At 39.7% G+C, this 12896-nt stretch overlaps 1 protein-coding gene across 20 annotated transcripts in view; it reads left to right on the top strand.

Annotated features, from left to right (window-relative positions):
- The window catches only part of Bnc2 (basonuclin 2), a 409226-nt gene that overhangs the window by 169333 nt on the left and 226997 nt on the right, over positions 1–12896 (top strand). For 6 of the 20 annotated variants that reach the window (XM_017320205.2, XM_017320204.2, XM_017320214.2 and 3 more), the window contains one exon: positions 86–169. The exons of the other annotated variants lie outside the window; for them this stretch is intronic. In XM_017320205.2, coding sequence (XP_017175694.1) covers positions 86–169 — 84 coding nt within the window. The remainder of the gene's footprint in view (positions 1–85; positions 170–12896) is intronic. 20 annotated transcript variants of the gene reach the window in all.

Raw genomic sequence — 12896 nt, 5'->3', positions numbered from 1 at the left:
GTTGGGACATCCCTACTTCTGTCTGGTATAGTGTGACTGTATGCAGCCTCTGTGCCCAGCATCTAATATGGCCATATCCCCTCAGGTTCCACTGGCATGTGCTGGCAGAGTGCTGGGTGCAGACTTTTGCCCAAACCTGGAGGAACCAGACCAGAGGCTGGAAGTCCAGGTTTGAGTCTTACTGTTTTATTAGCTGGGCATGCTGTGTCAGAAGCAGTTACCCCTGGAGGCCAGTATTATCAGTGCTATCAAGAAGTGATAACCCTTGAGATAGGTATAAAGAGGAATTGATGTAGTATATATGCAGCAAAAGGTCTTTGTAAGGATGAGTTGTGCATAATTGGAAGAAATTTGTTATCTATCTACCCACCCTCCCATCCATCCATCCATCCATCCATCCATCCATCCATCCATCCATCCAAGAGACATAGTCTGGAATAGAAGAAAAATCCTGATCTCTGACGCCTGGTTGTATAGACTGGCACATATTGCCATGGGATCTTTGGCAAATATAACCTATGTGCTAAATAAGAAAAGCGATCCTTAACAATAAGTATCTTTGTCTTAGTACATTGGGATACGTGCAAAGTACATTTCTGCTGAAAATGTTGGCTTGGTATTTAGTTCACTTTGTGTGGTCTTGAGGCACTAGACCTGGCTTGGTGTATTACACAATACAAATATAACGATGATGAAGAACATCTCCGCTTCTGTGTGCTTTTAAAATTTTAAGGAATGTGTTTGCCATTACAATGTACAGACTGAAGTTTCAGCATGGATGGCATGAATAAACCTAGTCTTTCTAGAGTTTCAATTTGGCATCATTTTCTAGGTTTTTCAGGCTTTACAGAGCAAGTATATTGAGTGCAATATTAAAGTATCTTTAACTGATTTAGATGTAACACATAATAAATGAGAGGAATTTTTACAGCTGAGTTCCTTATAGTGGGAGTGAGGATGAGCAAAAGGCAGGGACGCTAAACTTTTTGTACACCATCTCTTCACACCTGCTCTTGGCCTAGAGAAGACCACCCCAGCTTTGTTGTGTCCCAAACTGGTACTGTCTAGGTGGTGTATGGATGTGGGACAATAGAAAAGCAGGTGTGACACATTCGGGTCCTGATCATGTATTTCCTAGTTCTGGAAAGCTAACAGCATGTGTGACATACAGACACAGGGCAGCAAAAAGCCTGTTCTTGGGACGGAGCTTGATTCTTGACCTCTGGCGTGATATAGGAATGTTATTCCAGCAGTCACTGTGAGTGGCTTGAGGGTGAATGTTGGATAATATGTCATGAGCTTGTGTGAAGAAAATGGGTTTGCAATATCAGTTTACAATACAAAGTTGAAGTATTTTCTGTAGCATATTATCTTGGCAGAGGGAAGGAGGGAAGAGATGTAAGTACATCTTTAGTGAAACCTGGTTGCGGTGACAGTGCGGTTGACAAGTCATTATGGGCTCGGCAGAGAAAATCAGACCGTCACAAAGTAAGGAAGGTGATCATGTTACTGGTTGCTTCCTTCTGTAACACGATTTTAGTAGATGAGGGGGAAAATTAAATCTCGTCAAAGATTGCCAGCTAGGCTGAATTGGTGAATTAGCTGGGACACATTTAAACCATTTCCTTCTCTTTTCCTCTCCTTCCTTGTGTATTGTATGGCTCCCATACCTTTTAATAATACTGATTTTGTCCATAGTATGCCAGTTACAATGAGTGGAATCTGCTCTGGAAGTATTTTTAAGCTTCACCCCCTTCATTCTTGCCGTGGCATTTACTTCGTTGCTCCTTTTCCACGTGAGAGAAGTAGCAGTGTGCTTCAGGGAGTTCCTTCCAGACCTTGCCGGAGTCATCCGCTGTTCTCCGGTGCCCGACACTGTAAGGGAGAGAGGACTACTGCTTGGCCTCAGGATTCTCAGAGTAATCTCCAGGACATGTCAGTTTGGAAGCAATACTTTTATATTGTTTCTTAGGATGAACGTTCATGAAGGGATAACTCTCATGCATGGTGTAGTTCTCATCGACTTAGGTTCTCATGACCCATTGAGCCTCTTTCTGCCTGTCACTTCTTCCCATTAAACCCTCGCCTTTTATCCTTAGATTTTTTAGCCATCTTAGAAGCTTCATGGTTTGATCATTTTGAGATTTTCGATACTTGTCATCATGTCTTCGGTCTCGAGTAACTGTCCTACTCAGTACCTGGATTGACTTTTGATAGAAAAGTGGCTAGAAAGTCAGATTTAGCTCACCTTATGTCTTGCCTTATTTTTCTGAGTGGCTTCTGAAGTAGATGCGAAGCTGGAATTTTCTGCTTAGCTTGGGAATTTTATTGATGAATAGCAGCACAGAATTGTGCACCGGCACGACTGCCTTCTAGGACATGGTCCTTCTAGGACAGCCCCCCCTTAACTGCTGATAAATGTTTTGTATATTTCTAACAGACTGTTGGCCTTTCTTAGCCTAGCTGCATCTCCTCATGGATTGAGTTGGTACAGTTAACTTCGCAGCTCTTCTCTTGGTTGAGAGTTCACTATGTGAGGTTTGACTTGGTGTTTTTCACTACTGAAGTGCTTAGAAAATTAGAGTAAATAATGAACCAATATTTCAGAACCAGATTAGACACAATTTACTGTAATGTTTCATAAACCACAGACTCCTTTCTTCAGTGAATGCGTGAAGGATCTCTCTCTCTCTTTTTTCCAGACATACCAGGGTGCAAGTGTAAATTTCCATAAAATTTAAATGAGGTGCTTCCTGTAATTAATGAACAGTTGAGGCTGCTCTCTGGTCTGCATTGTAATTAACCGTGATCAGGCTTGTTTAGTGATGACACTGTTCCTGTAATAATTTGACAAGCTACTGTGAATTTGCCAGGTTATTAAACAACCTGCAGCCTTTACTTACGGAGTCAGAGGGACGGGGTCCACAGCAGCAGCCACTGCCAGTTAAATGCAGCACGAGGGTGAACCAGAAGCCACCCCTTGAAGTCTATCTATCACCACAAGCAGATTTATATGCCTGTGACTTTGGAGAACTTAATTAATGTGGCATGGAGATATCTTGAAAACTTTTGTTTATTGTATGATGAACCTACTGGGACAAAGCTGATCATTTTTTAGGACACACAGTGAAGCCTGCACATTATCTGTAGTATATCAGTATGAACAAAATGGAGAGAAGTTTCCCTTTACTACCTAATTATAGATAGATATAACTAATTTTTTGAAAAGCTCTTTTAGGTTCACTTACATATAATAACCCCATATAATGCTATTTTCTCTCCTTTTTTTATTAGGAATAACAGATGAGTGTGTGCTAAGAGTCACATTGCAGGTCCTCAGCTCTAAGTGGACTGGTACCCTTATGTCCTCGGTCACTAGCACACCACCCCCCCTTTCAGGTTAAGAGCTGTTCAAAACGTTACTGTCTAGTTACTGTGGTGTCTTTCATTCAGATTCTGTTTATTGACTAAACCACAAGGATTCCTGCCCAAAGTACCAGGCGGTCTCTGCTTGACTGATTTTGATTTTCTAACATCAGCCCTGGGGTTTATTTGAAAAATGTACACACACTGCAGCTTTAACAAGTCAAGTGACTGCGTGTTTTTTACCATGGAGTACAGTATATCTGAAGATCATTAAATTTGGTGGTGGGGGTGGCCATGGCAGAACATGAGTGTGGTAGTCCTTGTATGATGTGTGTATGTGTGTGTATGTGCATGTGGTGTGTATGTGTGTGTGTGTGTGTGTGTGTGTGTGTGTGTATGTGTGTGTGTGTGAGAGAGAGAGAGAGAGAGAGAGAGATGGTTTTTGTCTTTTCATCTTCTCCAAGAGCCAGAAAGTTTCCTGCCGTTCTCTTTCCAGCTATTGACAAATGATTGCCAGATGTGAGGTCTTTGCAGCGCTCTTTCCCTCAGCAAACCTGCAGCGAAGGGATATTTGATTCTCCCTTGCCCATTTCATCTCCTTTCCACATCTGCCAGGGACACACAAGCAATACATCCCTACATGAGAGTTTAAAGTTTACTCAGCTCCTTTTCCCCCTCAGATAAAGTGTTCAGAGACAACAGAATGAGGTCCGCATGACGCCCTCCCGCCCTCCCTGTATGAAATTAGTTGTTTATTTTACTTATCTACCTCTTAGTAATCGAACTTTCATTTCAGTCTCCATCCAAGGAAAATCTGATGCAACTCTGGGAGTGCTAAGAGTTTACTATTGTCTGCAGGCTACAAAGAGTGTCACCACTACAGCTTCCCCCAAGTCCCTCAGCTCTGAGAAAGACAGTCTATTCTATAGGCTGTCCCAGGAAAGCATTTAATCTACAAATACCAAGTGTTAAGTGTTGAATGTTCTGTAGGATGCAATAGTCATTTAAAATTTTAAAAAACAAAAAAATCCAATTATGGGTGTGGAAAAAGTCACCTTGCTCCATGTCCCTGTGTTTTTATCCATTGTTCAAGTTGCTATGTAGGAGGCTGTAGTTTAATCACAAGTAGCTTGTTAAAGAGAAAGTGTAGGGAGTTTGGGAGGCGTGTGGAATTAACTTGCTTGGGGAGGCCACACACATAATCACTGACATGCACAGGGGCCTTGTGCATCTGTTTAGAATCTGTATTGATACTGATGTTTTTTGTTTCTCATCTCAGTTTGAAAATAGTTTCTAAAATGCCCTTATAGCTCATGTTCATGCTATAGGGTGGGCTGACACAGGTGGCCTTTCTGTTTTCCTATTACACTTTTTGGCAAACGAAAAGGCCCCTTATTCCCTGAATAAGATCAGGGTATTTTTTTAAAACATTTAAAAAATAATCCATAAAATGTCTGCCACATGTTCTCTAGTTTATGGAAATGTTTCCCAAATCAGAGCCATGTATTGAATTCTTATTATAAAAGTGCTAGTGTGTTTATTTCTATCACCTTTTTAGCTACCTGTGATTCCTATTTTATGTGAATTTGTGTTTTATGTGAAACTCAAGTGAAGAATTCAATGCATATTTCTGAATTTTTAGACTAAGACGTTTTATTGTTGGTATTAAAAGTGGTCAGGTAAAATAGCCGTGATTGCCTGGCATTGCAGTCAAAACAGGAAATAGTAACTTTATTTCCTTTAAATGAAATTAGCGAAATAATAGTAACAGACAAAACTAAGCAACAAACCCTCAGTGGCCCCTGGGAAAGCAAAACAACCTCAAAAAACCTTAAACACTTAAGTAAGTGGGCAAAGCCTCTAAAAAAGAATTGCCAAAATATATTTCTATGTACTGTTTTTATTGAATAGGCTAGAGGATAATCATGACTGAAGAGAGAGACAATACTTTCAAATTGCTTACACATAAAAACAAGACACTTCTGAAAATAGCCAAGAGTGATTAGGACCTCTTTGGGAAGTTTATGCTGTGGTTGTTCCTTGTGATCCTCTGGGAGAGATGGCATGGTAGCCTCTCCATACACTCAGTGGATGCTGTGTGGAGAAGGAGGAGGCAGAGCCCTTTCCTAAGTGGCAAGGGTGGGAACCCCAGCAGCAGCTAAGCTCCTCCAAGTTTACATCACTTTGCAGAATTTGCCTTAACGAATGCATTTGCTGGTTTCTCATGACTTCCTGCTTTTTCCTCACCGTAGTTACTCTGGGAGGCAGAGAGGTGCTAAGCAATGGAGGTGTCATCCGGCTGTGTACCTAGGGAATGTCCTTCAGAGGACAACTTGTCACCAGCCGTCAAAGAAGAGAGTGGCTTTGTGGTCTCTGAACATCTGGTAGTGCTGCACAGGAAGCTGAGGGGGTGTCATTAATTGTGATGAAATAATTTAAACCATCAGGAATAAATGAGGCTGTTAAGCTAAGTTCAGATTCCATTTGCCATGCACATGTGTCTAGCAGCCTGTGTGCAGTTAAAAAAAATTGAATTATATTAGCTCGTGAGTAGAAGTGAAACAGATACTGTAAATGAAACAAGTTGCTGTGCAGTGATGACACGGTATTGAGTCACTTCACAGACTCACAGTTTGTAGGATCAATAGAGCAAAAGTGGTGCATTATTTGATGAATTTTTATATGAAAAGTTGTTTTTGCAAGGTAGTAAGTACCCTGCAAGGACCAGCAGCCTGGGCAGTAACGCGGGTACCACTTTTTTTTTTTTTTTTTTTAAACATGCTGAGAACTGTGGTGTAGACCTTGGTGTGTACTCACCCAGTGAGGAAGAGTAGGGGTGTGGCTGGATAAAGCAAGTCGGCAGGTCCAGGGGTGGCCTGGCGGGAGCCCTTTGTCGGTCTAGAAGCACAGTGCACCTTCCCGTGGAGCCAGGCTCTGGAGCACAGATTGCACTCATTGTGAACATGATTCGCAAGCAGCATAGAACCAGGCATCTCCGACTTCTTCAGCAAGACAGTACCGTCCACCAGCTTTTAAAGGTCTGAGCAGCTCTGAGGTTTTATGACCCATGGTGTGTCGGCTCCAAAGTATACTTCCAAAATAAAACTTAACTGCTGTACACAAGAGCAAAGTTTCGGATTTGAACCTTTTTATTTTTTTCGAACTAACCTAAAAAATTGGAAAGAAAATGAGACTGCCTAGGTACAGAAAACATGGTTGAAAAAAACAAAGGAGAGGTATTTGCTGTCAGAAAACAAGATGCAGGCGCTGGGCTTGAGCCCTGACACGCTTTGGATAAGAGCCACTGGCTGCAGATACTTTATCTGGCCTGCTCCCTCCTCTCGTGTTGCCTCGCTGCCTCTCTTTCTGTCCACTCCTGTCTCTTTTGTGTTTTCTCCACATTCTCTTTTCCTATCTGTATTTTCACATTACATTTTTGCCCCTTTCTGTTTGCTTCTCTTTACATCTTGTTCTCATTTTCCACCTTACCTGGAAGCGAATCTACAATTCCACTTCATCTACAGAGTTGAGCTGATCCTGAGAAGATTGGTGCCCACAATTATTCTGAAGAAAAAAAAAAAACCATAAAACCTGAGATTAAAATTGCGTTCATACATAAAGTTGTATGACTGTTGATGGGTTTAAAAATGTGAATGAATTTGATTCAGAAGTTTCAGAAAGGAATACAGGATGTTAATTGAGACATCTCTTCCTGTTTCTGAGTAAACATTGTATCAGTGTCATTCAGAGTTTCGTAGGTTCAGGTGAATACATTCCTTCTCTTATGCAGGGCGATATTCCTGTAGAAACCCTTGAGTTCAGACTTGCTTAAAACCCAGAAGAGTAACCTGTTGGAGGTGCCCTCCCTCTGTGTGTTTTATCTGTGGATTTCATTTTAGTCGATGCAATGGAATAGGAAATTTTTCTTTCTTTGGTGCTGCCTCTCATTTATGGAAGGATCAGAAGGGGGGATAGTATTAGTACATAAGGCATTTTATATGGCACATAATAACAGTAAATATATTCTTATTGTGTTATATATTCCCTAGTTTCTGGTTACCTAAAAGCTAATGATTAAGGAAAAAATCCCTGAGAAACATAGATACCTTGGCTGTGTAAATATTATGTAACAAAATAATTTTCAGGTTACCTTTCTACCATGGTAATGAATTAAAAGTTGACAAAAAATTTAAATTAGGTAATGGTTTTCCTCTATTTTTACTGAGTATTCTCTGTGCATCTGTTTTCTAAAACCAAGAAAATGATAGTGAATTCAGCAATTGAAATTTGTTAGTAAATACAGAAAATTTGCTGAATGAATGTAAGGTTTTCCCCATTTCCAACCCCCCCCTCCCTTTAAATTTTGGCAGGCTATAAATTAGGTGCTTTTATATATTTTCATACGTTTTTCTTTTTAATTTTTCTGTTGCTGTTGCATTATACTCTGCTTCTGTAGCATCACAGTCATGCACTTGTGTAGCATGAGTTTTAATATTTCAGATATATTATGAATGAAGTAAAGGTCACATTCTTCATAGTCTAAGTGTTTTGATGAGAGAATGTTGCCTGAATTTTGGGGGATGGATTTGACATGCGCTGTTGATGTTGGTGACTATGTGTACTAATGTTCGAATGGCCACTGTGCGTATGCATGTTAGAAATGGCTGAGCGAGGTGCTGTGTTTCCTGTGTGTGATTGCTTAAGCTTTGTTGTAACAGCTTTATATGGAAAGGAGGTAAGAAGGAAAGAGGAAGCTTTTAGGTCTCATCTAGATGAGAGAATTCCGTATTTCAGGTGGGCATGTACATGTGCATGGGTTTTTATAAAATATTACACACTATACCATACTTTATAGTTACGAGTTACTAATTATCTTCCATTTGTATATTTGGTTGAAGCTAATTACAGTGAATACTCTATATTAGAACATACAAGTCTTTCTGTTTCTTGTACGAGGAAAGAAAACCGTTTGATTTTGTAGATAGGATCATCTCAAGTTGTGTGTTAGGTTCCTTAGGACTTATAAATGAAAATTGTATGAGTTGTAAAAAACCAATATCTTCCTCTGAATGATTTAGAAACTGTGTGAGAAGCTTGGTAGGACTTATCTCCAGATCACCCCAGCACTCTTCATTGCTGGTCAGAGCCTACATGATATCATGTGCTTGTTCCTATTCCTTTAGTGATTATACAAATTACATGGCTTTGTTTTAAAATTGAAAAGCTAAGCTATATAGTCAATTTGCCCCATGTTCCACACGATCCAGAAGAACATAAAGAACGCAGATGTCAGTCTTACACCTAACCCTGGTGGTGGGGTCATAGTTCAGGAGGATTCAGTTTTAAGCATTGCAGAGCAGTCTCGGCAGGTTTTCCGTGGAAAATAAAATCACATTCCCCCCGACCCCCAATATGACCTGTGAGATGTGCTGAAGCAGTACTAAGGCATAGAATGTTTGGGGCTGCTTGTTTTTTTCCTGTCTGTTTTTCTAGTGTCTGTTAATGTTGTTCAAAAGCTACCTCTTAAAAAGTATGAAGTAGAAATAGTCACATCTGAGTGAGCCCTGTTTCAAAAGCAACGTGTCATTTGCAGATATCCAAAGAAAGGGATTGCCTCAGAGTATGAAAGTTTTCTTTTATGTTCAGTGAGTGCCGGTCGAGTTTCTTGGAGCACAGAGGCAGACTAAGTTCCCTTGAAATCGTTGTTACTTTTACAAAACATCTTTAAGTGCCTTTTTGGGTAGGGTACTGTGCTTGCATCCTATAAAATGTGAGCTGAACAGATAGGGTCTCTGCCCTTTAGGAGTTTATAATCAAAAACATATAATGCAGCTGACATCTGTTATTGTATTGAGGTTTTACAAATAAACGTTGATCACTTATATAAATAAAAGTTTTATAACAAAGAGGAGAAAAGCCTTTTCTTGCCTGATTAAATAAGTAAACACACATCCTTATCCACACACTGAAACTATCCATAGAAGTTGTAAAATGGCTGAATTAAAATAATCCCAACACCAGAGGACTCTATTACAGCGTGCTTTTAGAGTTTTGGACCATGAGTCGATGCCATTGAGGGTCTCCTTTGAAGGACCTGATTCTGGGATGGTTTGTTTTCTGCTGAAGAAGACGGACATGAGTTCAGTCTTTTGTACCTATGGGTTTTCTCCAGTAAGATTTTTTTACCTAAGCCCTTAATATTATTAAAAATCATGCTTTAAAATGAGCCCTTTCTCTCTTTGTTCTTTCAGTAGACGCTACATTAAAACAAACGCAGGCATTTAAAATTGATGCTGATTATGAAATGAATTTACAGGAGTGGGAGATTGACTAAGAACTCCTTGCAACTCAAGTTTTGGTGAAGTTACACTAACTGAAATTAAATGTGTATGTGTGTGGGGGGTGAGTACTTAGTTGGATAAGTTTTCTTTCCTCATGGCTAATTTTAATGCTGGGCTTTAACAGTTTCTTCATTTTTGAGTGACTAACAACATTGAGAAGACTAAACATGAACCCAGCTCAAAGGTCAAGACGCTTAAAAAAAAATGGCTATCTCTACCTCACTGTAGGTATCTGTCTGTGTAAATTGAAGCACGTGGGTGCATAAATTAATTAGAAGAACAACAGTCAGTGATATAAATCAAACTTATTTGGTACACTGGTGAAATGAGCATTGTTTATAAGATTATCTTGTTATTTAATCTCTTCTGTGTAAACCTGGCTGGCTGGCATTATGAAGTAGTCACACAATTAATGCGATGATGGTATACTTTTTCTCGCACAGGTCTGGTCCTGCAGGCCTTTCTTGATGGATTTGTATATATAGAACTGGAAATTTTAATTAGCCAGACTCCCCCCCACCCCTTTGCGTATGTCTGGTTTTCTTATTTTATTTTAAAATCTCAAAATGTCCTCAGAGATTTTTATTTTTATTCTTTTGGACCAGTAATCTGCTGACCCCGAAAGAACAAATTGCCTTCAGATATTATTTTATCATAACTCCTCAAAGTTCATTATCAGAGCTACCTGCTGTCTTCAGCTACACTGTGCTGTGCTGCTGGATCTCAAATAAAAAGAAAATTTTACTCATAAATGAACCCATTAGGAATTTCTTGAATAAACAAAAGGCGGCTTTTCTTTGATGTACAAAGGAATTTTGGTTATATCTATTAGTCACATACGTCTTTTCTTTATGCAGACAACGATCATTCCTTATATTTTGTATGAAACTGAATGCTGCTCTATTAGCTCTGGTGCAGGAGATAGACACTTTTTAAACCGCCAGACGGAGTCTTTGCCTTGTGCGGTTGTTTGTGTCTCTGTAGCATTTGCTTCACAACCTCTGCTTACTTTCTTGTTTCTGGGTTCTGTCCCCACCTGCTACTGACTTTGCCAGCTGATTTCTTTGTTACAAGATTAAAAACTTTGCTCTGGAGAAGTAAAGATCTGTTGGTACTCATCTCATTCCCAGTTTGCCTAACTATCCTTGGCCTTCTTTTAGGATTAATATTTTATGACAGGGCTGTTCAATAATTTTACAAATGAATTGCAAAAAAATGTAATTTTATCTTCTAAAATCTTTTATGACTTAAGTTTGGGGACTGGAATTTGTTGTTGTTCCTTCTTAATCTCCTATAGATAGATCTAGAACAGTCCTTTAGTCTTGTGCATAGATAGGGAAGTTTTGAATGACTCAATGCAATCTCAATTGTGTGGGTTTTTTTTTGTTGTTTGTTTGTTTTGTTTTTTTTAAACTTGGGTTATTGACTTCTTTATTGGCTGACACTGGTAATACACACTTAAATATTTGGATGTATTATTTAGACGATTTGTTCTCATTTTCATGTGTGTCATAAATTTTACCATTTGAATAGTGATTATTTATCATGCCATAGCGATATTCCTTACTCTTAGGAGTATATATTTGTACTTTTGGGAATCAGCAACCACAAGTTAACTGAAGACCAGTCAGCCATGAATGATAATTTGCTGAGAACTTACTTAATGAGGAAAAATGGTGTAAGACCTCACATTATGTGTGTTCTCATACACTTTCATCCCCACGTCCTTGGTTATCCAGCTTATGTTGTAAGTCATTGTTAAACCATGCAGATATATTTACAGAGGATTAGGTAGGTTTTCTGCAGGCTTCTCAAGGTTCTTCGTACCAAACGTGTATTGAAATCAAGGTATCTGTGTACTGGAAGCCATGCCTGTAGTGCAGTAGGGCACCTTCTGTGTTGAAGAGGTGACTTAACATCGTTTTCTTCAGCTTGCTGATCAGAGCCAGCTTCTTGTATATGGTAGGAGGGAAGTTTCTAAGTCCCATGAGAAAACAGTATGGAGCTGTATGTCATGACCCCATCTGGGAGTGGAGTATGACTGAGCCTATCAAAAATCCAGAGATGTATAAATCATCCTGATAGATGCCCGTTGGCAAAGGCACAGACCGTGTGTGGTTAAGGCTACATGAAGTAAGCACCTTGAGTTTTTCTCAGGTGTGGCTTCTCCATAGACTCTCCATAGCTGGATGTGAAGAGTCTAGGCTTTCCTCCACTTTCCTCCTCCCTCTCCTTTGTATTTCTCTTTACTATGAATTACATCATGGTGTCATCTTCCCCTCCATGTTTGATATAGTCAGTTTTACCCTAGCCATTCATTTTATGATTTCCTTTGAAAGTTGATATAACCAGTGTCCTTCAGAGCAGATCGTGACATTAACATCTAAGAAGAAGGGTCTTTGTCTAGGGAAGAACTTAGAGGAGGAATGAGAGATTGGAGAACCAATGTAAAGAAGAGTGTGGAGAGGAGCAGCCTTGCTTTTGAGTGGTGCTGCTTCTCAGTAAGGCACATCATGAAAATGGAAAAAATCTTCATCCTTTAGCTCTCATTTTCTGTTAATTACTGTGGCTCTCTGAGCAGCCATATGCCATACTGGTGATTGTCTGGAATCATAAGTACGAGGGAGAAGCGTAAGTTAAGGTGGCGAGTTAGCGGGCTAGTTAGCAGTCAGTAGCGATATTAGTTAATGCATCTGGAACACGGGGTGAAATGGAGAAAATTGAGAGCTCATTGGGACCCATATGTTGATTTTACTTCGTTGCATAGACAGAGCTCTGACATACTTGCTGTTCTGTACCTCTGGGAACTTCAGTGCTCTTCAATGGGTAAGTTAACTATACTTGTAACCACCTCCTTACTATTTGAAAGAACGGTCTGCATTTCTCCCAGTAATTTTGGGCAGTTCTTAGAACACTGACTGTTCATACTAGGACTAGGGTGATCATTATTTTGACATAAGTTAACTACTTTATCCACAAACAAGTATTATCCCAATTATATTTCAAAATCTTCAATTTTGGAATAGGGGGAGGCTGTTGCCTATTCAGCTTCTCTCTTTTCCTCCCTCCCTCCTTCCCTTACTCTCTCTCTCTCTCTCATAATATATACATATATGTTTATATTTTTCTCTTTTCTTTCCTTTTTCCCTCCCTCCCTCCCTCCCTCCTCCTCCTCCTCCTCCTCCTCCT

This window comes from Mus musculus, chromosome 4 (genome assembly GCF_000001635.26).
Source record: "Mus musculus strain C57BL/6J chromosome 4, GRCm38.p6 C57BL/6J".
Lineage (NCBI taxonomy): Eukaryota > Metazoa > Chordata > Mammalia > Rodentia > Muridae > Mus > Mus musculus.
This window is presented reverse-complemented; position numbering and strand designations above follow the sequence as displayed.